Source organism: Leptonotus elevatus, chromosome 15 (assembly GCF_054856555.1).
Source record: "Leptonotus elevatus isolate MCC_2025b chromosome 15, RoL_Lele_1.0, whole genome shotgun sequence".
Lineage (NCBI taxonomy): Eukaryota > Metazoa > Chordata > Actinopteri > Syngnathiformes > Syngnathidae > Leptonotus > Leptonotus elevatus.
The window spans coordinates 7,174,395-7,201,362 of NC_141253.1; the positions used below are offsets into that span (position 1 = coordinate 7,174,395).

The 26,968-nt window shown below is 41.6% G+C and overlaps 3 protein-coding genes across 3 annotated transcripts; 1 reads left to right on the top strand and 2 right to left on the bottom strand.

The window, feature by feature from the left end:
* The first annotated feature begins 5,579 nt into the window (after window positions 1-5,579).
* LOC147161799 (syntaxin-2-like) lies at window positions 5,580-9,039 on the top strand. Its single transcript, XM_086096562.1, has 8 exons — window positions 5,580-5,886; window positions 5,960-6,059; window positions 6,330-6,404; window positions 7,045-7,118; window positions 7,275-7,383; window positions 7,861-7,934; window positions 8,055-8,195; window positions 8,387-9,039. The coding sequence occupies exons 1-8, from the start codon at window positions 5,845-5,847 to the stop codon at window positions 8,543-8,545; spliced, it is 774 nt and encodes a 257-aa protein (XP_085952688.1). The 5' UTR covers window positions 5,580-5,844; the 3' UTR covers window positions 8,546-9,039.
* A 395-nt stretch (window positions 9,040-9,434) lies between these two features.
* pgam2 (phosphoglycerate mutase 2 (muscle)) lies at window positions 9,435-11,859 on the bottom strand. Its single transcript, XM_086096563.1, has 3 exons — window positions 11,367-11,859; window positions 11,101-11,281; window positions 9,435-9,891 (listed from the first exon to the last, which is right to left on the bottom strand). The coding sequence occupies exons 1-3, from the start codon at window positions 11,781-11,783 to the stop codon at window positions 9,722-9,724; spliced, it is 768 nt and encodes a 255-aa protein (XP_085952689.1). The 5' UTR covers window positions 11,784-11,859; the 3' UTR covers window positions 9,435-9,721.
* A 1,552-nt stretch (window positions 11,860-13,411) lies between these two features.
* On the bottom strand, window positions 13,412-19,520 carry nefma (neurofilament medium chain a). The gene is made up of 3 exons (XM_086096561.1): window positions 18,343-19,520; window positions 17,651-17,775; window positions 13,412-16,511 (listed from the first exon to the last, which is right to left on the bottom strand). The coding sequence occupies exons 1-3, from the start codon at window positions 19,360-19,362 to the stop codon at window positions 14,375-14,377; spliced, it is 3,282 nt and encodes a 1,093-aa protein (XP_085952687.1). The 5' UTR covers window positions 19,363-19,520; the 3' UTR covers window positions 13,412-14,374.
* Window positions 19,521-26,968: the final 7,448 nt, after the last annotated feature.

Sequence of the window (26,968 nt, forward strand, 5' to 3'; positions counted from 1 at the left end):
TACCGGTACTTGCATTTATTTATTTATGTCATTTTCTTATCTGCTACTGTGCAGTGTAACTGTAGCCTACTGGAGTTACAATAGAAGTCAACCCAAAATGTTTCTTCACAATAATATGTTGTATGTGCCCCCATTGGTCTAAACAAGGCATTCCGATTAATACTGTGTTTGTGGAATTTGAGTTAAGCAGTAAAAATCCACCTGTTTTTTATCAATCTCAGGGGGTGGCCATTTTGCTACTTGCCATCAACTGAATATGACATCACAGTTACTCAGGTAATGACCAATCACGGCTCACCTGTTTTCAGAAGCTGAGCTGTGATTGGTTGCTAGAAAGACGACAGTTAAATCCAAGGTGGTTACAGTACGCTTGTGTAAAATTACATAGTGGTGGTCCACATGCTTTTCATGTCCTCCGGCCACTGACTATAACACATCATTTGTTGTTGACCATAGCAGCGCTGTTTTAGACATTTGCATCAGTCTTAACGTGATTAACTGTTGAGTGAATGATTACACACTGAGTCAACAAAGAACATTCAGTAATCACTAGTTGCCACAGGGAGGCAATCGGTAAGTATGGCATGTGCAGCATGACACAATTAATAACCATCATACATCACGTGAATATAAATATTGGGGCCCAGCTCTATATCAACTCATTAAGAAATATGAAATTAGGCTTGCCACATTTGTTCCCAGAATCTTAATTATTTGTCTTACCAAGATATTTTGGACAATTGTATGCTTGCAAATTAGTGGGTACAGATTGTGAAGAGCCAGCTCCACTTTCTGTATTAGAACCGATATTCCAAAAGTGTACAATCTTGTAGAGGGAGTGGAGCTACTTCGATGACAAATTATTGTGCGACTAATGACAAATCTTGTTCAATCACATCATCTTTCTTCCACACCATAAGCAGAGGGCATAAATGACAAGGATGCTGGTGAGAGAAAGCGCATACAAATGAACACTGCTGGGACTTTTTCAGGACTAACCAATGATAAATGTGATGAGTTTTGAACATTGGGACTTTCAGCATTCCATCTGGAAAGGAGGTTCACAGATGGATCATGGCATGCGTTACTCCCACTTCTTATAGTAATCACCCTATGAAACTTGCTTGTTTCTTTAATGGGGTTTATCAGTTTTTAATGATCAGTTTTTTCATTTAGGTTAGTCTTTATTATTTTTTATTTTATTTTATTTTTTATATACAGTATGGAGTATTTGTGGAGTGCAAGATAGTAAAAAGATTAAGTGTAATCAAGTAAACAAAATTAATTATTTTGCATGACTTTTCAGTAATTGGCTACCCATATAAATACATTTAAAATAAACTTTGAAAGCTCATGAAATGAATCGACATAGATAAAAATGAAGGGCATTTTCGCTATATAATTTCAGTCAGTTTTACTTATAGTTTTATTTTAATTTTTTTTTTTTTTTAAAGGTGGGGTCTTAATTTTGGACCGTTTCTGTTTGTAAACAAACAATTCAAAACAGACTCCTCCCATTTCTCAACCCATGGCTCAACCTCCCACACTCTTCTTGTCAACATTGCGCCTGCCTTCAGCGACACGCCCCCCGCTCTGTGATTGGCTGGAGGGATAAACATTGACTTTCCGCCCAGAACCGTCCCTCTTATGGCAAAACACAACAAAATGGCAAAAATACAGGCTGGGGGTGGTTTGTTGATGACAAAATTACCACCACACATTAACAGAAGCCCAGAGGTGTTGATTGAGAAGGATTTCATCCAGTGTTTATGAAGTGTTTATTTCTGAGTGAAAACTTAAGACCCACTTTTAAAGCAGTCTCCTCCTTATTTGACTTTGTCAACGAAAACGCTGTTTCAACTTGAATTATAATTATTTCCTTTTTGTTAACTATAATTACCTTGCTCTAGAGTTTCATTTGGAATGTGATATCTATGTGCATCTTAATTTTGATCTCAAAAACATTCTCCCATATGTTTCAGAGACTGCACATATCTTTGCCACCATTTCCTATTCCATTCAAGCCACACTTTTAATTGCACCCTGATCTGCTTTGAGAAACAAGACTGTCAGCTTCTGGACGGAATAAACCTAAATTTGGAAAATGTGTGGTAAAGACTTCACACATCTTTGATTTACCTCCAACGATATGAGCGCTGCCATCTTTTGCGAACAATCTGCAAGTTCATGCTGAGGTGCTGTCAGTTGTCAACAACCTGCAGAGATCCAGATAAGAACATCACAGGGAGGAAGGGGGGGGAGGGTGGGTGGTTAGTCTATTGACCTTGAATAATTATGAATTATTCATCTTCACATAAAATGTTCATGTATGAATTAATTTTAAGGATTATGATCCCTGAAAGGAAATTCCGTTTTCACTCTGACCCTGAACTGTAGTTTAGATTTGATGTGTATCATTAGCCTAAATACTTTCGTCCATTTAAATACTTAAAATGGAATCATTGGTATTATTCAGGGCACAGTGCTTGGGTGTTTACATTAAAAACATTGTTTCTTTGTTCTTTCCTTGTTACCCCTATCATAGCTTGCTTTACTTGTCACCTGGAAGAGACTTAAGCCTAAATTATATTAATTTGCATCATCTCAAAGCAGATGGCGATGGCAGACCTCCACCAAGTCCAAACTGTAAGCACACATTTAGTATTTTTACTATTTATGCTGGGTGTCCAATCCATAACAGGGCCAATAGTATCTGATTGGACCAAGCTTTTTCAATCACCTTGAAGGAATGTACCAATTAATTTCATTGTAAATGAAAACATGGGAAAAAAAGTGAAAGGCAAATATGTTAAAAAAAAAAAAAAACTCAAATGTAAAACTAAAACATATAAAAAGCTTTTTAAAGGTTAGCTTAATAGTAAACAATTACCTATTAAATAGTTCCCGCTATTAGCATACAATTAGCTGAAAGCACGTGAATGTACCCCAAAGCAAGAAGTTAGTCAGTCCGTAATAACTGATTACAAAATGACTTTGTGTCATACTGTATCCGATATAAGCTTCCATGCAATGTGAGACTAAAACACGTTACATTATCTGCGAAAATGTCACCATATCTCAGAAAAACATCGACCACGAATGACATTTAAACAAAGAAACAGTATTGAGTGAGATTTCTGTACACAACTCATGAATGCATACCTCGTGCAAAAAAAACAAAAAAAAACAGCTCTATAGACTGAGAGTGGAAGGATTAGCAAGTGGAAGTCATATTTGTTTGGTGAAGGTTATTTTCACAGCTGTTTGTGTTTGTTGTGGATGCTGTTGATGCCAGCGCTCGCCCTCCTCCCCTCGGGCTACTAATGCAAGTTTTTAGAGCCACTCTGTGTTTATGTTTCCAATGAAGGACGGTGTTACACTGTGCTCTCATTTATACTAGCTCACTATTTAGTCATTTAATGGCACGCTTAAAGCAACTTTAAAAAGGCTCTTCACAATCACTACTACTAAGAGATACTTAAGATGCAGTACAGTGTGTCCCGCACAAGAGGTTGTTGGTTTTACTCAACACTGTTGAAGGCTTGGTGGAAAACTGCTCATCCGTTTTTATCTCTGTGACCTTATTTTGGAGTAAGAGAATATCAGCGCTTATCCCAAGACACTTTAAAATGCAATAACACAACAATATTAAAAAAAGGCAATAGTCTGTTTAACAACATGAAATCTAATATGGTTTTATGTCCAAACGGAGAAACTTCAGCTTCCTCTACAGCGATTTCACAGCATGCGAATTCAAAAAAGGGAGCAAAACATCATGCTGCTGTGCTTAGTTACCACAAAAAAACTAAGCCTGCCAACTGCTGTCCCACTGCATACATTTACACGAGTGGTTTCTTTTACAGACCCAAATGCCATCTAAAGTTTTCAAAAAAAGTTAAGGAGATCTAAGTTTCCATTTTTGGCAACACACACTTTCCTTTATTGTTATTTTGGGATGCATTGATTGATTGCCTTAGAACTTTCTTGTATATGTGTCTGTTTATTGACACACATATCTGAATTAGTTTTTTTGTTTTTTAACAAGAACGTCCAGCCTTTTTTTCGAATTTGACTTTTTGCCCCCCATTTGAGTATTGTATTGTTGTATTTACTTTGAGCATGTGTTCTACGTGATTAATAGTCGGGTGATGCAATGCTGTGCTTGAAGAGCTTTTCAATGGCTTTTGGCAAATAATTACACACAATGAAATTGTTTTTTGCTCTCGCTGTTGGTCCTCATTCTGTCTCCCTCACGCTTAAAATGATAGTGTGAGTGAATGAGGAAAAGAAGAATGCCTTAATGTCAGAAACGGATATTACTCTGTTATTTATGAAAATAATAATGCAGTCATGCTGTGCACCAGGAGAGGTCACTGTACAAGCAGCTTCAAGAACTGAGGCCATTTCCGTCCAGGGTTCAAAAGCTTCATTTGCCCATCACTACATATACCAACCTTTACAAAAGGAAAGGAGATATAGTACACACAATCTAATATTTAAATTTTGTATTAACAGGTAGCTGACGACGTTTACAGATAGCATAGTTGTGACTTTCATTAATATTTACTCAGAAAATAAGGAACCTCCAAACATACATAAAATAAAATTAGTGGCAAAGGAGGGAATAATCGTATTTTAAAAATAAATAATAAAGAGCGCTTAGAGCCAACCCTTTCACATTTGTGGAGTTGTTTGGAGTTTTTAATGGTCGCAGTAGTGTTTGATTTCAATGTGGTTCAATACAAACAGAAATAAAATGATTAAAAAATATATTTCCATAAATTGTTAGAGAATGGTCAATTCCAAAATCAATGCAAAACATATTGTTGGGTTAATCTTTTTCAGATCGTAAGATAGCGACTCACCTGATTAAAACTCACTGCCTATAAAATAGTCTACTATGAATTTTAATTATAATTATATATATTATAATTAGTTACATTTTGATGTATCTTAAAATACAAATACAATACACTACCTAGGTAAAGATGCCATAGTTTGGGTGTACAATTTGGAACGAAGTACATTCAAATGAAGAACATTATGGAGGCTATTTCCCCCCCAAACATTTTCTCATTCTTTCTAGTGCAAAAAATGAAAGAAAATGGAAATGAAAATTTAATTAACCCTAACCCTAACCAAACCCCTAACCCTAACCCTGTACAACAGGACAGGGACTATGGCCCTGAGAGAGGCCGTGGATGGAAGGACCATGCACCTTCCTTCCGCTCCAGGAGGGGGGGATATTCCCCCTATCCTGCGAGGGGAAGGGTTCAGTCCTAGTCCCAGTCCCAGTCCCAGTCCCAGTCCCAGTCCAACCCTAACCCTAACCCTAACCCTAACCCTAAAACGCGTGTGACGTCATCAACCGCTAAGCCCGCCTCCTTCCTCGACCTGCTAACAGGTGAAATTTAAATAAAACCCAATTTGGGGGGGGAAGACACGTTTCCTTAAATTAATTCCTGCTTGAAGGTGGCTTGAGCGTGTCAAGTTGGTGTTGAGGTTCTACATTTTTCAATACGAAGGCAAACAAGTTATCGGAAGTCGCGTCCTTTGTTTGCCTTTTGTCACGGCCGCGCGCTCACGTGAACGCGCTCGTGTGCAGGTGTGCTCTACCTCAACCTAGCTTGTGACGGGAGTCCTCAAACTCAAATGTCTTGTTGACTCAGTAGGTTTACAAATACGACAGCCAAGTTTTTTTTTGTATTCTCAGAGAGAGAAGCGTCGTCAGAAGAGAGGAGAGAGAATAAAGCTCGTATCTGGCTTCCGTGTCTGGCGTAACAGGTGGCATTTAGACGGCTATATTTGCTAGTTTCAGCAACGACAAAGGCAGAATTCGGTGATATGGCACATGCAGCCAGAGGCATGGAGGAGTTTTTCAATACGGTTAGTTGCAGCTGTTTTTGTTTTTTATTTGTCTTTTGTCACTTCAGCTGCCTTGCCAAATGTGTGTGGACAGGTAGGAGAGCTGAAGAGCCTCATACAAAAGATGCGCTGTCAAATGGACGAAGTGGAGAAAAAACAAAGTGCCCTTCTCGCTTCCTCGAACCCCGATAAAAGTAAGTGATATGACGTTATTGTGTTTGTCTGTTTTCCCTCAAGTTGATGCTCCATCTCAATCACTCAAAAGCCGTAAAGACTTGTTGAATGATGTCTACTGAAGTTAATAGCTTGTGTGTTTGTTGAAATAAAATAGACATTTTGTGAACGCTTGTTTGGGGTCAGTTGTTGATAGTGCTATAGTTGTAAAGCAAACCAAATCCTAAGCATTTAGCTCCTTGAAGTATAATTTCCCACTCACTGTGCTCTCATCATGGATGCTCTCTTAGGATGCAGAGAAGAGCTGGAGCTGCTTAACAACAAAATCAAGACTGATGCGAACTTGTTCCGAGCCAAGTTAAAGAGTAGGTGCCATTTTGCTTTAAGTTGCACAAGTCAATTTCAGTATAATGTACATGGTACAGTTTTGTAAATACTTTGCTGGCCTAATTTCTGTATAGAAATAATTTTGTTGATGGTAGGATGGTAAATGTTGTATTTTGATTTGCTGTAAGCGATAATTTTAATAACTGTAAGAAAAAATCACTTTTTAAAATACATGATCTATTCCATGCCGATATAATTCATCTTTAAAATGAGTTTCGCCTTTTGAATTTTACTAGAAAATTAAAATACAACATTCTAACATCTTGAGATGCACTTGTAGATTACTGATGCCCGGGAGCTGCTGATTACACAATTTTAACCCTAAGAGTTCGCATTATTAGTAAGTATACTAGTTGCGTTATGGTCTTACATAATACTGCAATTGGGCTGTTTTGTGTTTACAACCGTGACCAATGTTGCGTTGCACTTCCTCATATTCTTGGTTCCAATTTTAAATGAGCAAATATTTGTTTTGCAAATTGTTTTGCGAGACAAGGAAAACGAGTCTTTTAACAGTTGGTCTCACTGAAAGTAACCAAACATTTCTACCTAACCATCTCAACGTTATAAATCTTTCAAATTAAAATGAAAGGTAAAATATGAATGTGTTTCTCTAAGCATTGCAGGATGGTTTCCCAGCAGACCGCAGTGGCGATGGTACCTCCGTGATGCAACGTATTAACAACAATCAGGTTCTGGGGCCGCTATTTATTTATTTATTTATTTATTTATTACACATGAGCCTGGTGCACATTTTTACAAAGTAATGAGTAACAACAGATGGTGCACTTTAGTGATCTCTCCCAGTCCAGTAACTTCTTTTTAACTGCTGTTGTTCCTTATGCCAGCACGCGCACCTGACTCGGTGCTTTGCTGAGATCACGACGAGCCACCACAACAAACAAGTGACCTTCAGAGAGAAATGCAAAGCCCATATTCAGAGACAGCTGCAGATTGGTGAGTCTGGGACGTTCCCCCGTTCTCCTTTAGTAGTCCACCCATGCAGATTTGTGTAAAAGGCGCGGATTAGTTGGGGTTCAAAACGCCATGGGGACAACAGCGTCATGGTCTTAATGCTTTAAATGAACTTTTTATTTTATTTTTATTTTGGAGGGAGCCTAACCTCCGTTATTCATTGAAAATCTTACTAATTCGCTATTTAGGCCAAAAACTTTTGGCATCTTGGTACCAAGAAACTATGCTGAAGTCAAGGAAGAAGCTTCATTTACAGTATACAGGCCTTGTTTACTACAGGAATGCTTTGCTGCCATCTTGTGGCATTTCTAGGCAATTCTGTTTTTTTTCTTCAAAACTGTTTTTGTCATTGTATCTATTATTTCCTCTACCCACTCTCGTGGAAGCTGTATTTGCAGTAAAGCACGGTTTAAACAATCATGAGTGTCACGTATTTAATGCGTTCTGCCTTCCACTCAGTGGACAAGGTGACCACAGATGAGGAGTTGGAAGAGATGCTGAACTGCCACAATGTGACCGTCTTCATATCTGATGTCAGTTGGGTGTTAACTACACATACACAGTATCTTATTTCATTTTTGGTTTGCTAAAATCTTAAATCGATATGTTTAGAGTGGTAACAGGTAAAACGTTTCACTCTTCTTGCTTCCCAGATTGTTGACTCTGGAGCTAGTATTTCCAGCAAGGCACTGAGTGAGATCAAGTCTCGTCACGAGGACATAATTCGCCTGGAGGCAACCATCAGAGAACTGCACGAGATCTTGGCCGACACCGCCATGCTCCTGGAGAATCAGGTGGGATGGATATATATATATATATATATATATATATATTTTATTTATTTTTTTATTTTTTATTTTTTATTTTTTATTTTTTATTTTTTATTTTTTATTTTTTTGCTACAGTATCTCAGTTAAATAATAATAATTCCCATTATTATTCTAATGACATTCAAAGTGAAACCATTTCTTTCTTCTTCCACCAGGGGGAGTTGGTGAACAGCATAGAAAAGAATGTGGCAAGTGCTGCAGAGTATGTGGAAGAGTCGAAACAGGAGACTCACAAAGCAGTGACATACAAGAAGAACCCTTACAAGATAGTGTCTCTGCCGAGAATCTTCAAGTCCTTCAGGAGGAAAACTTAAGCCAAAACAGTCACAGGTCCAAACTCCCCAGACCAAGACCACAATAGTGACAGAAATAATGCTTTGGTAATAGCAGTCAAATTGAAAGGCACATGAATCCAATTTTTTTTTTAAATAATAATACAAAAGACTTCTTTTACATTTAAATAAAGAGCTGTTGAAGACCTTAGGCCTCCACATAGGTCAAATTTTAAGAAGGATCGGGATATTAGTGCAGAGGACCGTGGTTGCTAGAAGAAATGCAAACTGCAAGAATCAACCTGGGGTTCTGTGTTATCACTGACTGCCCAGTAGGTGGCGTAAGAACCCTAGCACTGATGGGATGTGATGTCACTTCACCTTCCCCAAGCTGTATTGCAGTGCATTTCAGCACTTCTACCATTCACTTAGTACAGTATATATGACTCACTAGATTTTCGGTTCTATGTTTCCTCTGCTGTCAACCGTCATGATGAAATAAATGTCATTTTATTGTGGGGAAACAATAAAACACTTAATGGACTTCTTCTGAGTGTAAAGTTGCCTTAAACGTTCTCCTCATAATGCAGGAGATTGAATCCTATCACGATTATTTAAATACTACTTCCTTCGCAATGTACAGTTACTGTCCACGTATGAACTTCTCCGCTTCCGCTCTCTGATGTAATACAAGCAGTGCAGTAATTCAGTTTCATGGCTTGTCCCTGCATTATGGGAACGCTGCCATGTTGAACCCAATGACTCCTCCCTCTCCTCGTCTCAAAGTGTCCTGGATAAGATTTCACGGCACCCTCTGCGCACATTTCTGAATGGGAAGCCAAATGTGAGGAGGACTATGTAATTTGATGATTTTAAAGTGAAAAGAGGCATCTAATAATATTGGATTTCCAAAAGGAAACAGGCACAAGTTGTTGTTTTTTTACTGTATAAAACAATGGTTTCTTTATTGGTGGTGGGACCCACAGGAAGTGGGTTTGTCCACAACTTAAAACAACTGAGGGATGTGCACATGTTAAGATGTATGTGTATATTGCGGGCCTGTTTGTCTGCTTGAGTTAACAGCTCGTTCTTTGGAACAAAACAGGAGACGATCAAAGCCCCAAGTGTCCCCATGTTGGAATGGCCTACAAGGAAGGTTGGATGTTTGGATGGGAGGTAAGGACAGTCAGTCTCTTTTGTCTGCCTCTCAGCAAGAGCTCACTTCTTCACTTTGCCCTGGGCAGCCACGGCCTCCATGGCCTTCCTCACGGTCTCCTCGTCGCCCAGGAAGGCCATGGGCTTCACGGGCTTCAGGTTGGCGTCCAGCTCGTACACGATAGGGATTCCCGTGGGCAGGTTCAGCTCCATGATGGCGGCGTCAGACATGCCTGAGAAAGCACCGGATAAAGTGAGTGTTATCAAGATATGTGTGGTGCGCAGCAATTTCTATTAAAAAGGAAAAGGAGAATCTGTCAGAAATGAATAGTCAAACAAAATATCGATTATTATCAAAGCAGTGCCAAGATGCCCCCTAGTGGTTGTGTGACCATTGCTTTTTTTCCTTTCTTTTTTTTAATACTATCAAGTGATCTTAATATTATTGAGTATTTGGACTAACTCATCCATTTTGGTTTTTACTGTTTGTGGTTCGTGAAGCTTCATTTTCCCATCACTAAATAAAACTGAGTAGAATTTTTTTTTTTTACTGTAACTGGAAGAACAACATCATTGGTGTTCTTTTACAGCTTGGTAATATACTTATACATTTTAGTTTATGTGAAATTCAAAGTGATATTTTTTTTTCACTGAACATTACGTAATGCAAGGTTAGATTTTTTTTTATATGAAATTTTAGGATGGCAACATGGTGAGTTAGTGGTTAGCATGTCTGCCTCATAGTTGAGAGGTTCTGGGTTTGAATCTCATCTCAGGCAAGCGGGAGTTTGCATTTTCTCTCTGTGCTTGAATGTGTGTGTGTGTGTTTTTACGGCTTTCACATCCATGTTCGGTTCTCTAAATTGCCCATAGGTGTGAATTTGAGTTTGTGTCCTGCAATGGGGTTGCAACAGTTCCAGGGTGTACCCCGCCACTTACCCAGAGCCAGCTAGGACAGGCTCCAGCTCACCTATGACCCTAATGTGGACAATTGCAAAATGGCTGGATGGAAGTCGTAGGACAAACCGTCAACTTTTACTAGTTATGGAAAACTTAAAGTTAGACTTTTGGGGTATTTTATGGTAGTTTGTACCTTGAGGAACACACTGTAAATGGACTCCTGTCCTTTATTTTTGACTGTCTTAAGTGACATTTAAAATTGCCCTTATAGCTTTTCTGCATGTGTAAGTCTGTCCAACCACTCCTCGAAACCTTTCTAGATAAAGGTCACGACTGTAATAGGAACCAGGCTCATGACCTGCTCTCTTATCCCTGAGCCCGTAGCTGCTATTTATAGACGCTGTAATTTTGTGTGCGCGTGCGTCTGGCTGTCTTTGTGTGTCCTTGTTTGCAAGTGTAAGGCTTTGCTCACCTGAAATTTCAGTGTGTTTGCAAAAATTGCTTATCCAACGACAACATAAACGTCCACTTTTTGTGCTCACCTTCAAGGTGCTTGACGATTCCACGCAGGCTGTTGCCGTGGGCTGCGATGATAACGTTTTTCCCGGCTTTGATTTCAGGCACGATGACGTCGTTCCAGAAAGGGAGCGCACGGGCGATGGTGTCCTTCAGCGACTCGCATGTCGGCAGCTCACCGGGCTTCAGGTTCTTGTAGCGTCTGGACTGGTAGTTGATTTAAACAGCACAACGATTTAGCGCCAATTTAAGCAAATATCTCATTTTATTACTTTAATTTGTGTTAGTTCACCTCGCTGATGACGGAGTGGTAAGGGTGGCCCTTGTCCATGGGTGGAGGTGGGATATCAAAGGAACGGCGCCAGATCTTCACCTGCTCCTCGCCGTGCTTGGCGGCCGTCTCGGCCTTGTTGAGACCAGTGAGGCCGCCGTAGTGGCGCTCATTGAGGCGCCACGTACGGATGACGGGCAGCCACATCTGGTCCGTGCCCTCCATGATGGTCCACAAGGTCTTGACGGCACGTTTGAGCACAGAGGTGTAGCAGATGTCGAATTTCATGCCCGCGTCTTTGATGGCCTTGGCTCCGCGCGTAGCCTCCTCCACGCCCTTCTCGCTGAGGTCGGCGTCGAACCAGCCGCAGAAGCGGTTCTCCTGGTTCCAGGCGCTCTCCCCGTGGCGGACGATCACCAGGCGATGTACAGCGGCCATGTTTGGAGCGATTTATGTGGCCCTCAGTTCTTCTAAGTTGTGCACACACTCTGGCTGACCCAAAGTGAGGCCCGCTTGACAATCCACTTTCTTTTTATAGCAGCATGAGGGCAGGCACCGTGTGACTGGCAAACCCCCTTCGTGTTCCACCTGTAAGAGACTTTCCTACCGCGACGGACACGCACACTCGACCAATAGTAGCGGATGCCTGAATATGCTGCCTGCGAAGGTCAAAGGTTAGCTATTGAGCCAAAATAGCAACATGACTTTTAAAGTGAGATCTGTTGAACAAAAGTGTAAAGATCATGACTTGGCTTCAGATAGTTCAACTTCAAGTGAAAAGTGACTCAGACGACTACGATTTTATTCAACTCTGAGCCACCACCAATCTGTTGAGTCTGCTAAATTACAGCATAAGGTTTCAGCGTGCAGGTAGTGTATAATTATGGTGAATTTATGAATGAGAATCGATACAATAAAATTTGTGCAACAAGTAGGCTACTTACAAGCATGTAGTGACGCGGAATGTTGCAGAAACGTGCCAGTTATAACTAAATATAAAATGCTGCAGTTCAAGAGCTTTAGCAAATATGACACTCTTAGAGAAGTCATTCAACAATATTTCACAGTAGGCTGTTGTAGTTTGCAGCGGTGTACAAATGTACTGTGTTACACTAAAAGGTGTTCCTAATATTTAGGTCTCCCAATATTTAGGTCGCCTCATTTAGTTATAATGGAGAGCACATATTTATGATGCAGTGCAGCTCTACATCATTGTAATGTCGTTCTATTTGTAGACGTTCCATCGCTTTGTTTGCAGCCGATTGTCTGCCACCTAGTGGTCAAACGTGATGTCATTAGTTTTGCCTCAATGCTAAATATAACAGTAATTTCTCAATTGTAATTTGAATATTTACAATCACTTATCGTCAGTCAATGACGGACTCCAAAGCACATATTTTCACATTATAATTTTTTTTTAATAATAATCGGTAATGATGTTCAAATATATATAGGTGTACCCTGTACTGTATGCCTTTTCAGTTATTGATGACATTTTTATGAATTGAAGTTCCAATTGCAGTATTGTTGTCCCAGCCGCAGTCAGTAAACAGAGACTGTCCCCTTCCCCCACCCCCACTGGGACGAAGAAGAGGTGGTGAAGGGCAAACAGACAAGATGGCAAAAGATGAGGCAGGAATGAAGAGAAGTCAAAAAAGGTGAGGGTTTAGTGTACTTTCTAGTGTTTTGCAATAAAACTAATAATTGATGTGATCTTGACCACGGTAAGGCCAAACAAACTAGAGAAGGTTGCATCAAAAGATTTATACAGTAGCCTTTAACAAGCACATTAGGCAAGACAAAAATACAAATAAGTGATAAGAGAACGAAAAAAATGGTCCATAAAGCTGTTCTTGACTCATACCAGGGTGGGTGAGTGCCGTTTTCCAAATATTTTTCGTCTGAAGACGATATTTTCAAAGTGTGGTACGTGGGCTCCCTCTACAGTTCAGTTTTATTTAACATGTAAGCTCAACATATTGGCATTTAATTTGTATGAACTGTGCACTGTTAAATGTTTTTAACATGCTGACAAACAGTATGAAAAAAGACAGGAAAAGATGGCATTTAACTTCATGATGATGTTTATTGAGCAAATGCTGCTGGGAAATTGTTGGTGATGAGTAAGGTCACAAGACTGCAAACGGTAGCACCTCATATATTTTCTGTATTTCAATTCAAGTCAGGTTCCTATGCATATATAAGAATGCAAGACCCTTAGCACTAGTACAGTATTTCTTTGTATTTGCGCTCGGGTAAACATAACGTATTCAAAAGCAGGTTTAAGGCGAGGACTTTCTCTGGGTTCGTTGGGAACTGCGTATGGTCGTTTGATCGTCCTGTTGTCATTCGCTGCGGCAGGTGTTGTAGTTTCTTTTTGGCTGAGTTGCTATGTTCACATGTCAGGTATAAGGCTACTTCAGCACAGCATGTGTATGTGTGCAGAGGATCCCCGCTAACCCCCCCACCCGCCAGAGGTGGCAACTCTAGGTCCAGAAAGCAAAACACTGCCAGCTAGCTAGCCCCCCAGCTAGCTCCCATGGTGCTTGTTTGCCTGCTAGCAAGCTAGCTAGCTAACATCAATAGCAAAAGCCAAACTGTGGTAGGGTTTATACTTTCTGGACACGGATTTACCACCCACGTCATCCTCTCAAGCTACAAAATAATCATATCCCATATAGTGAATCCTTTAACATACAGTATCTTCTCTCTTTGCCGTACATACATCGGAGAGGAAAGTGCCCTCCTCCCCAGCCCCTGAGCTATAGCATGCAAAGCCCCCACCCACCCCCCCAAAAAACAAACCCATCAGTTGAACTGCGGCAAGAACAGAAAAAAAAAAAAAGAAGGTCAAATGTCTCGATGGCTCGCCCCTCAGTGCGTCTGCAAACATGCATTTCTAACATTGGTAGCGTTTGGCTTCCTTCTAAGGTTTGTATGTTGTATGTCGCTCTAGCTGTATGGTGTTTCTCTTATGTTAGTTCTGCTTGATTGCTTATCGTCACGCCGACCACGTTGAGCCCGCCTCCTCAGTCGCCCTCCGTCACCTGCTTGATGGACTGGCTGGAGTGCATCTCCGTCTTGATGGTGGAGACCATCTTCTCCTGCAGCACCTCCTCAACCTCCTTCACCGTCTCGGTGACCGTGACGGACTTGGTGACCTGCTGCATGCCGTCCTCCCCCGTGGTGATGGTCTCGACCGTTTTGGTGATCACCACCTTCTGGCTGCCGTCGTCCTTGACGGGGCTTTCGTCCACGCCGTTGATGATCACGTCGTTGCCCTCGCCAAGCTTCTTCTCCTCTTCCTTCGGGCTGCTCTTGTCCACGTCACCATTCATGGCGGCGTCCTTTGTCTTCTTGTCGTCTGTGGAGTCACTCTTTTTGTCTTCGGCAGGCTTGGGTGTGTCAAGTTTCAACGATTGAGTTTTTGGTGAGTCTGGTTTTGTGGATTCAGATTTAGGGGACTCTGCTTTTGGGGAGCTAGCCTTCGGTGAGTCTTCCTTGGGGGATCCAGGCCTTGGAGATTCTGATTTAGGGGACTCTGCTTTTGGGGAGCCAGCCTTCGGCGAGCTTTCTTTGGGGGATGCAGGTTTGGGAGATTCTGATTTAGGGGACTCTGCTTTTGGGGAGCCAGCCTTTGTTGAGTCTTCATTAGGCGATGCAGGCTTGGGAGCTTCCGATTTAGGGGACTCTGCTTTTGGGGGAGTAGTTTTGGTTAAGTCTTCCTTGGTGGGGGCAGGCTTGGCAGATTCTGATTTAGGGGATTCTGCTTTAGGTGATTCTGACTTGGGGGAAACAGCTTTTGGGGATTCTGTTTTGGGGGAACCAGCTATTGGGGATTCCGTCTTGGGGGAGCCTGCTTTTGGGGATTCAGACTTTGGGGAGCCTGCTTTTGGGGATTCAGACTTTGGGGAGCCTGCTTTTGGGGATTCAGACTTTGGGGAGACTGCTTTTGGGGATTCAGACTTTGGGGAGATTGCTTTTGGGGATTCAGACTTTGGGGAGACTGCTTTGGGGGATTCAGACTTTGGGGAGACTGCTTTTGGGGATTCAGACTTTGGGGAGCCTGCTTTTGGAGATTCAGACTTTGGGGAGCCTGCTTTTGGAGATTCAGACTTTGGGGAGCCTGCTTTTGGGGAGCCTGCTTTTGGAGATTCAGACTTTGGGGAGCCTGCTTTTGGAGATTCAGACTTTGGGGAGCCTGCTTTTGGAGATTCAGACTTTGGGGAGCCTGCTTTTGGGGATTCAGACTTTGGGGAGCCTGCTTTTGGGGATTCAGACTTTGGGGAGCCTGCTTTTGGGGATTCAGACTTTGGGGAACCTGCTTTTGGGGATTCAGACTTTGGGGAACCTGCTTTTGGGGAAGCAGTTTTTGGGGATTCAGGTTTGAGAGAAACTGGTTTTGTGAGTTGTATTTGGACACTTTCTTCCTTTTTGGCTTCAGGTTTCGCTGTTTCTGTTTTCTGAACTTCAAGTTTGGCTACAATTGTTTCTGCCACAATGTCTTCAACATTTACCTTCTCATCCTCTTTTTTCCCTTTGTCTGCATCAGCATTTTCTTCCTCGTCATCTTCATCTTCTTCGGCGTCAGCTTCCTCTTCTCCCCCGCTGGCTTCTTCTTCTTCTCCTTCTTCTTCCTCTCCAGCCGTCACTTTTTCCGGAATGGCTTTGGACTCCTGAGATTTGGAGCACAGGACAGTCTCCTCGACTACCTCTTCCTCCTCATCGCCTGCCTCCTCGTCTCCTTTGCTGCCCTCATCCTCATCTTCGTTCTGCTCCTCATCACCTTCCTCCTCCTCTTCTTCCTCATCCTCACCCTCTTCATCGTCCCCCTCTTCCTCTGGTGCTTTCGAACTAACTTTCGCATCAGTTGCAGCTACGATTTCCTCTTCCTCCACCTCACCGTCCTCGTCACCGTCCTCTTCGTCCTCCTCGCCTCCACTGCCTTCGAGCGTGGCCGAGAGCTCCTGGGCTATCTGATCCAGGGCGTCCTCCATGTCGGCCTTGTCGTCTTCCACCCTGGTCTCCTCGATGATCTCCTCGACAAATTTGTGTTGCACTTTCACCCTGGGAGGTTCTGATTTAGAAATGGAGATCCTGGCGGATGAAACAGCTGGACGATGGGAGAATGTGCTGAAGTGGGTCTCCTCGCCCTCCAGGAGTTTCCTGGTGGGATCATGAATGAGTCCATTACAAGGAGGATCATTTGTCTGAATGTTTGTGTTTATAATCTATAGACTAACTAGACTTTTTCCACATGTGGTTGACAATTGCGTTGACATATACAGCATTATGTTGATGGTTCAAATTGAACAGAAAAGGTTCATGTGGCATTTTTGCCTTTCTCTGAAATACTTAATTCACAGTTCTGACTCTCAAAATCAGATTATTTTAACCTAAATATTATTAATACATATATTACCGGGTTATTTTTCTAACTTAATCGCATTTTGCAACAATTGTTTATTATAACAACAATATTCCAGTTGATCAAACCTACGGTCCGGGGGCCATTTGTGGCCCGCAGGATGATATTTTGCGGCCCGCTACATGACATCAAAGTTTAATGCTAGTGCAGCCCACACTTTTTTACCCCGCCGTTGTTTTTATAATCACTTATGGGCTACCATAGCTCAGGCTTGTGACAACAAAAACTATCACTAGCCAAAACCTAATTCTGAATGACACCAAGTGGAAATAAATTTTGTCACTCAGTCCACTTTACATCTTTTTCAAAATCTGGTGTGAAGAAAAAGGTTGGCGATGTAAACAGCCAATTTGAAGAGAGGATAGATTTGTATTTTATTTATTATTATTATTTTTGACACATGTCATTACTGAGCTAGACATACTGACCAGTATGCAAATTACACATTATTTCAGTTGTAATCAATTTTACTTTCTATATCATTTTAACTTGTCGTTTCTTGAGTTTGCTTGGTCCTACCATATTTGCCTGAAGATTCTAAATAGGGCAAGGCTCGAGCTCACTTGCAACAAAAAATATTTTTTTTTTAGTGTTGATCTTACTTTTAAAAAAAAATTTGAAAAATAAAGACTTCTCTTTTTATAACCCCCTTGCTGCCAATAGATGCCTGGTACTAAATCCATCCTATTTGTTAGAGTCATAGGTGAGTTGGACCCTATCCCAGCTGACAATTGTCAAGCGCTTGAATACACCCAGGACTGGTCGCCAGTCAATTGAAATGTTCAAATTACAATAAAAACAATAGTGTTGCATATGATTTCCAAACTGGCTGTTCTCACTTCAAATGTGCCAAATGCTGCAGGTATGCGTGTTTCACCTGTATGCAGCAATCTCAATGTCCAATGCCATCTTGACATTGAGCAGGTCCTGGTACTCGCGTAAATGACGCGCCATCTCCCATTTGGTGTTCTTGAGCTCATTATCCAGCTGGTGGATCGTTTCCTGGAAAACACACAGACATTTGATTTAGTGGAATATTATTAGTTTCTCTTTCAGGATTAGAAAGCGAATGGAAGAGCATCGCTTTCCCCTCTGTTTTAGCCCTTTAGTCCTGCATTCCGCACTTTAAAACATTCTGACGCAGATATTTAAATACTCCCAATGACTCCTCATTTCTATGCACCCCGCCCTGGAGGAGCGGTGCTGTAATGCAAGGACGTGGCCAGTGAGGGCATCCCGCCATGATTCTTACTCAGCAAAAAATGTGCAGAGAGAGGAAAGAGAGATTTATTATGCTGCAGTCCTTCCTGCTAACTCTTTCACGAGACTTTGAATTGAGGAAGTTACTGCTGGTGACTAGTAAAGAAAATACAAATAATATGAATTATTTATATATTTTCTAACGACAGCAAATGAATAAAATTAGACAAGCGTTATTATAGGGGGTATTCTTTGCACATCGTGGTAAACACAACGGCTTAAAAGTGAAAGAAATAAAGGGGAAAAAAAGCATGGGGCTTGTTACTTTAGGGTAGTTTTGTGGAAATGCACGTCGCGATGGTATTATACCTGCAGGCTGGCCAGGTCGCTGTTGTGTCGGTCCTCGATGTCGCCCAGCTGCCTCTCCAAGGAGTCCCTGGTGCCGCGCACCGACTCCAGCTCCACCGTCTTGGACTGCAGCTGGCGCCGGTAGTCGCTGATCTCGTCGCGTGCGCTCTTGATGGCGTCCTTGTTCTGCTCGGACGCATCGCTCAGCTTGGCGCAGTGACACATGAACCAGCTTTCCACCTGCTGGAGGTTCTTGTCCGAGTGGCCCTCCAGCTCGCTGCGAATCTCGCGCAGGGCCTCGGTGATGTCGGCCCGCTGCGGGTCTCTCCTCTCCACGGTCACCTGAGACGCCTGGATGTGGCCCAGAAGCTCGCTCACTTCCTCTTCGTGGTTGTTGCGGATGAAGGCGATCTCGTCCTGCAGCGACTGCACTTTCTTCTCCAGCTCGGACTTGAGCATGTCCGAGTCGCCGGTGTCCTTCTTGAGGAGGCGGATGATGGCCTCGGTGTCTTCCCGGATGCGGGCTTCCTCGTCCAGGCGGTCCCTGAACCTCTGGATGTCGTCCTCCAGGTGGTCGCTGTCGAGCTGGATCTGCGCCTTGTCGCGGTGGATCTGCTCCAGCGTGGAGCGCAGCTCCTGCAGCTCCTGGTCGAACAGGTCGCCCAGCTGCGAGCGGGACACCTGCTGGTTCCTCAGAGCCTGGATCTCGTCCTCGATCTGCTTGTTCTGCTGCTCCAAGTAGTGCACCTTGTCGATGTACACGGCGAAGCGGTCGTTGAGCCCTTGGAGTTGCTCCTTCTCGTTGGAGCGCCTGGAGGAGTCCGCGCTCAGGAGGGAACTTTGGCTCTGCTCGAAGGTGTCCACGCGGGGCTTGTTGGCGCTCCTCTTGTACGACGCGCCCACGCTGGAAGCCGGGGCAGCCCGTGACCACGGCTGGGAGCGGAATCCGCCGGCGGAGGGGCCGCCGGCGGAGCGGCTGTAACTGTAATTGCTCGTCCTGCTGTCCATAACTCTCCTAAAGGGGCTCCCTATAGCGTCCATCCGGCCAAGTGTGCGGGAACGAATAAGAGAGGAGTGACTATGTGGGTGTGCTATAACTGTAGGTGGCTGTGAGGGGAGAAGTGTATGTATGCGTGTGCGTGCAGGTGTGAGGGGTGGATGGCTTCCACAGCGACTGTCACCTCCTCGGCGTGCACCTTTTATATGGCGAGCATCGGCATGCCCACCCGGCAACTTGCTGCCTCTCGGCGGGGAGGGAGGGCGCTGCTCACTTCACACCCTCTGCTATTGGCCGGTTCCGAACACGTGACTATAGATTCGTGTTGCATTGTCATGTTTGTATTCTAGCGGTTTTTGTATGTATGCGTATAGGTATAGTGGGAATGAAGTTGCAAATGATGACAAGAAAAAAAAGAAGTCCTGTATTGAAAATGGGACTGTTCTTATCCAATGAAGGAAAATTACGAGACAAAAGAGAGAAAGAAAACGGGGGGAAATCAGCACCTTGGACAGATCCCCTTTTTAAAAATCTGCAGGTGTTTAAAATACAAAACATAATAATATAAAAAGTGCTTAGTGAATTAATAGCCTATAATAGAAAATGAAATACATAACCACGATCAGAATACCTGTTCTAAAATTATTTTAATAACATTTTAAATCTATGACACTAGTTATTATTATTATTATTACTGTGTTTTGTGTAAATTATTAGACCACCACCAGTCCACCACCTATTTATCCTATAACATGCTTTAATTAGACTTTCAATTTCAGTGAGCTCTTGGCATTTTACTATTTTGAACAGGAACACATAATAATACATCTTATCTGAGAAGTCAAAACATACTGAAACATTCAAACAGTAATAATATTTTATATTTCAGTTGAAGTATTTGCCCTCTTTCAGTCTTTTCACAGTCTCTCCGCTTTAATGTGTAAGACTGTCAAACATATGTAAACCAGGGAAAGATAACCAAAGTTACAATAAAGTACCGTTTTTACATGGGATTTAATTTATTAAGTGGAGAAAAAGCTATTCGAAGCTATCTGGCCCTGTGTGAAAAAAATCCTTGCCCCTCTTGTGAAATGATGAATTAACTGTGGCTAATAATTTTTTTGGGGGGAAAGCTGACTGGCTACACCCAAGCATGATTACTTCCAGAACTCCTGTTCAATCAAGAAGTAACTAAAACAGAACCTGTCTGACAAAATGAAGTGGACCCAAAGATGTAAAGAAAGCTGCAACAAAATGCCTCGATCAAAAGACATTCAAAATCAGATGACAAATAAAATAATTGACACCCATCAGTCAGGAAAAAGTTACAAAACTTTGAAGTTTTAGGACTCTCGCAGAAAACATGGAGCAGTGGTGAACAGCCGGCCTAAAAAATTGATGACTCACAAAAGAGCCCGGGGCAACAAAAGCAAACAAATGTTTAACAAAAGTTGAACATTTTGGAAGGTGTATGTCTCGTTATAACTGGTGTAAATGAACACGAAAATCAACGGTCAAACATGGCGGTAGTGTGATGATCTGGGGCTGCTTTGCTCCTTCAGGACCTGGATGACTTATGATTGATTGAACCACCAATTTTGCTTTTTAAAATTTTTAATGTTCGGCCGTCATTTTTGTGACCTCACCTTGAAAGCACGCTTGGGTTCTGCAGCATGACAAAAATCTAAAACACACAAGCAAGTCCATTTTGGGTGGATTTTTTTCTAGCTGCCTTGTCAACGCCAGCTTGTTATGTACTGTTTTAATGCATGCGCGTTTAAAAAACATTTACCACGAGTAACACATAAAAGTGTGCGGAAAGGGTGGTCTAACCACTCCTTCCAGCGTCAATGCAGGCTGGTGCGAGGTGGCTTTATTGATCAGCTATCAATCAAAAGGCTCCCCTTTCATCTCAACTCGATGTGCAACGATTAGCAGAATTGCAATGGCGGGGGGGGGGGGGGGGGGGGGGGGATGCACCAAAACAGCTGCATTAGTGTTTTCAGGTTTTCATCACTGTTCTGCCCTCTTAACAGTACAGAACAAATTGAGCAAAAAAAATAAATAAAAAATTGCAGCATGAGAGCAGTGTCTATTTTTAGCACTATATCTGTTATAAATGAATACAATCCCGAGGCCACGCCTCCACACGCCATGCTCCATTGTCCTTGAGCGACGCCAGACTTATAGATGTCATACATTGGGTCTTGTGCGGGCCCTGAGAGGGTGCGAGTGAGTGGAAGCTGGGTGCGGTCCTGCAACAAGAGCCGCTAAGCCAGTCGAAGCGAGTTCAAGCGCACTGCAGAAGTGTGCTGAAATGATACTGCAGCTGAATACAGGCAAATGCGCTCGTTCCAAATCTGGGCCATCAATTAGCTTGACTAACACACGTACACTCTCTCTCTCTCTCTCTCTCTCTCTCTCTCTCTCTCTCTCTCTCTCTCTCTCTCTCTCTCTCTCTCTCTCTCTCTCTCTCTCTCTCTCTCTCTCTCTCTCTCTCTCTCTCTCTCTCTCTCTCACACACAAAGAGGTTCTCAAGTCACAAACCGTTTTGTAATGCAGATGCCCGCTGTTGTTCCATGCCGTGTACAGAGAAAGCAAGGACAGCGTGACCTCATATAGAGCTGATGCGCAGCTGACTCGCACATCGACACGGTGTTGCCATGTTGCAAATAAGATGACTAAGCAGAAACATTGACACCATGACTACCATACAGCGCTGTCGTTGTTTGAACTGTTCGGCAGTCCGATTATTTTCTTGCCTTGACAGCAGTCGAGTTTACATCCAATAACAATTCTTAGTTTTAAGAATCAACCACAAAGGTTGGCTCAAGTGAACATCTCCCAATATGACGTAGGGCAGTTTTACATTATTTCTCTGGTGAGCAATAATGTTACTATAGCTGCTATCTATAGGTTGCTTTGTTGAACAGTTATGGCTGCAGGATCACGCAGACGCTACACAAGCGCCTCTAATTTCTGACATTCTTTTTTTGGTTATCGAGCAAGTTTTACTTAGCTACACTCGTGTCACACAAAAACGACAGTTTCTCAGTTTGCTCCTTTTTAGTTGGTCGGTTAGTTACAGTGTTTACACACAAAAAAAAAGACAATTATCTTTTGGTGTTCTTTTTTGTTAGCTTCGGTGGTTAGCATGAGAGTTACACAAACTGCAGAAGTAGGCTATTGTTTGTTTGTTGTTGGTTGGGTTATTTTAGATAGTTAGCTAGCTAACTAGATAGATAGCTGGCTTGTTATATTAGGTAGGCTATTTGCTGCAAAACCAATGTCACCGATAAGAACACAAATAAAGGAACAAAATACTTTTTACATTTCGTCACTAAGTAAATAATTAAGATAGTTATGACATTTTAAAGACTTTTTTTAAAAAGTGGGCAAAAATGACCCCTTCTTTCACATTCAAAACAATAGAATATCCTGTGATCAATTTTTGAATCTGACACCTTGAGGGCTCACTGTTTCCCTAAATGTGGATGGAATTATATGTAGTAAAAAAAAAAAAAAAAATGCACCAATTTCACAAACTATTTGGCTAGCAGACTCCCACACCATTGCTAACAACCGACGACAGGAATTATCCCCATGGGACGGCAACTCCTGAGCCGACATCTCCCCTGGCTCTCGCAAAAACAGTCACGCTAAAGGAGCATCGCAAAGACGCCATCTTGGATTTTTTATTTTTTTTCAAAAACTAGATTTGAACACTTTTTGGTTACTTTACTTTGGACTTAATAAGCGGTGCCTGTGATAGACATCGAAGTATTGCTTGCAACTCATGAAATGGAAAAAGGTGGGGAGGAGGGAGATTCTCCTGTACGCCATTGGTGCGGAAAACCTTTAAAAATAAAAAAAATAAAAAATAGCAGCTACAGGGCATTTTTCTGAGAGGAGCTCAAACTGACTTGGCGTGACGTTATCACATATATGGGCGGCGCCGACTCCACTGTGGGGGGGGGGTGGTTTATTAGCATTAATAGCTTTATGATGTCATTTATGGGGGGGGGGGGTTAGGTAGTTTAATTCATTGACTAGTTTGTTTATTGGCTAGCCATTTTTCTGTCTGTTTGATTGGTTTGTCAGTGGTAAGTAAGATAGCAGGCGCACACAAAAGCTACAAAAGCCACATTTATTTGTTTTGTTTTGTTTTCTATTTGACATTTTTTTTGGGTTGGTTGTTTAGTTTTGTTAACTCATTACAGTGACAAGCTTATGCAAAAAAACAACAACTATATAGTACAAGATCACCATTTATTTGTTGGTTTGTTTCTTTGTACCTCTTTATAGTTAGTGACTTACTGAGTTACTCGTGTTTTTGTACGTTGTTTCCATCACAAACATCATCCTCTTACGCTCCGCAGTGTAACTGAATAAAGGTAGATTATTTGTATTGGAAGTCATATGTTATATGCTTCGTGTGCATACAATGATACGGTGAGCAGGCGGAGAGGTGAATCACTCTATCCAATGATGCTGAGTGTGTTTGGCTATAGAAGACTAATGGGCCATTTTAATGGGAGGTGTCACTATTGCAATAGAAACACTTCCTATATGGCTCACATACGTTGAAAACACACTGTAAGCGCTCGCTGTTTAAATAAGGTGGTCATATTGCATTAAGGGGTTTATCGTTTTGGATGAGACCATTTGACATTTTCCACATGATTACATGACCATTTATTAGCTGCGTGTATACAATATGTACAGACAAACAAACAACATTTAATTGGTTTTTTTTGGGTCTTTTATTTCTTACCTGATGTCGTTTTCATTTAAAAGCAATTTAATTTGTCTAGCCAATAAAGAATTCCCCTAAACCCATATTTAACCAGTGCTGCTGTGTCGTGGCAGCGGCGTCACTAACCGTCAACCAAACCAACCTCATCCTGTGTCTCACCTGTCATCTGTCTACCTCGCAGTCACCGTAAGGGGCCATCTTCTCTTGTTGGCAGCCATAACATTATTGCTGCTCCGACCTCGACAACAGATCAATCTTCCGCACCTGGGATCGTTTACCTTCGGGTGGTCGCACTTGTCGGGGATGTGTCCTTCACGGGACGGCAACATGTCCCATAGCAAAGTAATTGCCGTTGCCGGCCTTTTATTTAATTTTTTTGTCTTTTAGCTTTTAGCTGTTTATATTCTGTTGTCTTTTAGCTTTTACATGCAGCGGCAATTATTATTGGTTATTTCGCATTGATTGACCGCCACAGGGGCTCCGGTAAGAGAGCACATGAGTTTTCAGTTGCACTCAACAATTTAATTAGCTCTGAAGTGCAGACATACCGGTATCTTTGTTTATAGTATATCGTCATTAACTACTGCACTGCTATGGGATGAATGGCAAATACAGAGCACCCTTCCAAATTAAAAGCATGGATTTCAAAACAAGATGATCACACACTAAACAGTTTGAGGCATTCTTAACATGGTAGATATGACTAAATTACTTGAAGCACTATTTTATTGAATTTGATTAATAATAATCTAGATTATTAGTTATCTATTTTTTTTAATAAGAAAAACATTTTATTGTGTGACTTTTATGAGCAATTGAAAAAATATAATTGCCATTAATTTCAAGCAATTTTAAGGAAATTAGCTATAATTGGGATTACATATGTGATTTCAGAAATATGTTGTTCATTGTTCTGTTGGAAATTGTATGTATCATAGGTATTAATGGCATTGGTACTTGGTATCGGTGAGTACTGAAGATTTGAATCGGTCTAAAAAAAGTGTAAAAAAAAAAGTGGTATTGAATGGTATCGGTCAAAACAAAAAAGGGGTATCGAACATCCCTAATTTTTTTAATTATTAATTTACAGTGTACCGCTAACTTTTGACGCATACTTTACCAGAAAAAAAAAATCATTCAACTCAAAATTTTCCCCTGTATTCGACTTTACACATTTGCCTCATACTGTAATATTGGCGCATCATATCTATAACAGAATAAAGTAGTCACCTATCTACTGTTGTTATTCTAGGACGTCCACATTGATCCGCAGTGTCCTGGGATGGACGAATAGCCGGACGGCGTAAAGGTTATCGGCAGATATGTAGAGGTAAGCAGGGTGTGACAGGATGTGGACGGTGATGCCGTGTACAGTGGCGGGGAACAAATGAGCAACAAGGGTGTGTGTGTGTGGGGGGGGGGGGGGGGGGGGGTACATAGGTGAGGAGAAAGGGAGGGGTTACACTGCAGTTTATCTGCAATGCATCACTAGCTCTCTCACTCTGCCTCTCTCTCTGTGGATTGAGAGGATGCAGGTCTTTTCTACACACTCTGACTCACATCTTAGTTTTTTTTTTGTATTTTTTTTTCTTCCAAATCCTTTTAAGAAGGAAAGTAAAACGTTATGCACACCTTCTTATAGCTATATGGTAAACGGAAGTCAGCGTGTGCACCTGCCTCTGATTAACCGAAAATTAAACAAGCTCAAGATGTTCTAGTAGGCTCTTTTTTTTTTGACACTGGCCGCTATATTGAACTGTTGATAATTCCTTCCTCCTTGTCTATAAGATCCCCGTTTCATTAACGCAGTCATGTATGCACATTGTCGCGACGCCCGCACACGCAAGATGCATCTAGAAGACACCATCAGTATGCTGACGTGCTGGCTTCTCGAATGAAACCAAACGTCAGCACTTTTTCTCGCCCTGAGCAGGAAGTCACTGATCAGCAAAAGGCGAGCAGGTTCAAATGTAGCAATTAATGTGACACCTGATTGCTCTATCAGTGTCACTGTTTATTTAGAAGGAAATATATATATATTTTTAATATAATCATCAGAAAGAAAAATCATTCCAGAATCCAAATAATGCAGTTTTATGAAAGAGGCACTTCAAAAAGCTCTCAAAACACCTCACTATGGCACATAATCACCTTTTGATTCTCTATTGTTGATGATATATTGAATTGCAAAAGAGTTTCAAATGTACTATGGAACTCTAATCTTGAAGACAATAATATATATTCTTTGTACAATTGTTATTTCCCATTAGAAATGATGACAATTCTGTCTATTTCCACAATGATGTAACTTAGTTTCTGTGACCATAAAGATGCTGAGTAGCTAAGTTGAAGATGCAGACTCACTTTCAAACCTTGGCGACAGCAAAGAATGCCAGAAAGTCTATCATGTTGAAGAGTGATTGGGGGAAAGCATAATGTGTCAACTTGAACTGTAAATGCAATGTTAACTGTCAAACAAATAAATATAAGTTAACTGTTGTTAGGATTAAACGATTTTTCGTAAGTTTTTTTTTTTTACCACTCTATGTTGAGGATAAGAGAGTGATGTTTACAAAAAAAAGACATATATATATATATATATATATATATATATATATATATATATATATATATATATATATAACTTTGCTTGTTTAATTCCGAACTATACAACATCCAATAATTGTCAAAATAATCGAAAACATTGAATTCCAAAGTGATGTGACAAGCATTTAAAGCTGCTGAACGCAGAATACTGTATTCCATTTCGAATCACTACTGCCACCTGTGGCCAAACAATGAAACACACACAATCTCTTCTTCACGTATACAATGCGCACGTCGCCACATCCGCAGACAGAGGGTGGGAAATTCGAACCCGAAATCCAGTCTGA

Coding starts and splice junctions, on each gene's coding strand:
- LOC147161799 (XM_086096562.1), top strand. CDS start 5,845: ATGGCACATGCAGCCAGAGGCATGGAGGAGTTTTTCAATACG. Junction 7,119..7,274: donor AACGTATTAACAACAATCAG/GTTCTGGGGCCG, acceptor TCCTTATGCCAG/CACGCGCACCTGACTCGGTG. Junction 8,196..8,386: donor CCATGCTCCTGGAGAATCAG/GTGGGATGGATA, acceptor TTCTTCCACCAG/GGGGAGTTGGTGAACAGCAT.
- pgam2 (XM_086096563.1), bottom strand. CDS start 11,783: ATGGCCGCTGTACATCGCCTGGTGATCGTCCGCCACGGGGAGAGCGCC. Junction 11,282..11,366: donor ACCACTCCGTCATCAGCGAG/GTGAACTAACAC, acceptor ATCAACTACCAG/TCCAGACGCTACAAGAACCT. Junction 9,892..11,100: donor AATCGTCAAGCACCTTGAAG/GTGAGCACAAAA, acceptor GTGCTTTCTCAG/GCATGTCTGACGCCGCCATC.
- nefma (XM_086096561.1), bottom strand. CDS start 19,362: ATGGACGCTATAGGGAGCCCCTTTAGGAGAGTTATGGACAGCAGGACG. Junction 17,776..18,342: donor GCGACCTGGCCAGCCTGCAG/GTATAATACCAT, acceptor TGTGTTTTCCAG/GAAACGATCCACCAGCTGGA. Junction 16,512..17,650: donor ATTGAGATTGCTGCATACAG/GTGAAACACGCA, acceptor TGATCCCACCAG/GAAACTCCTGGAGGGCGAGG.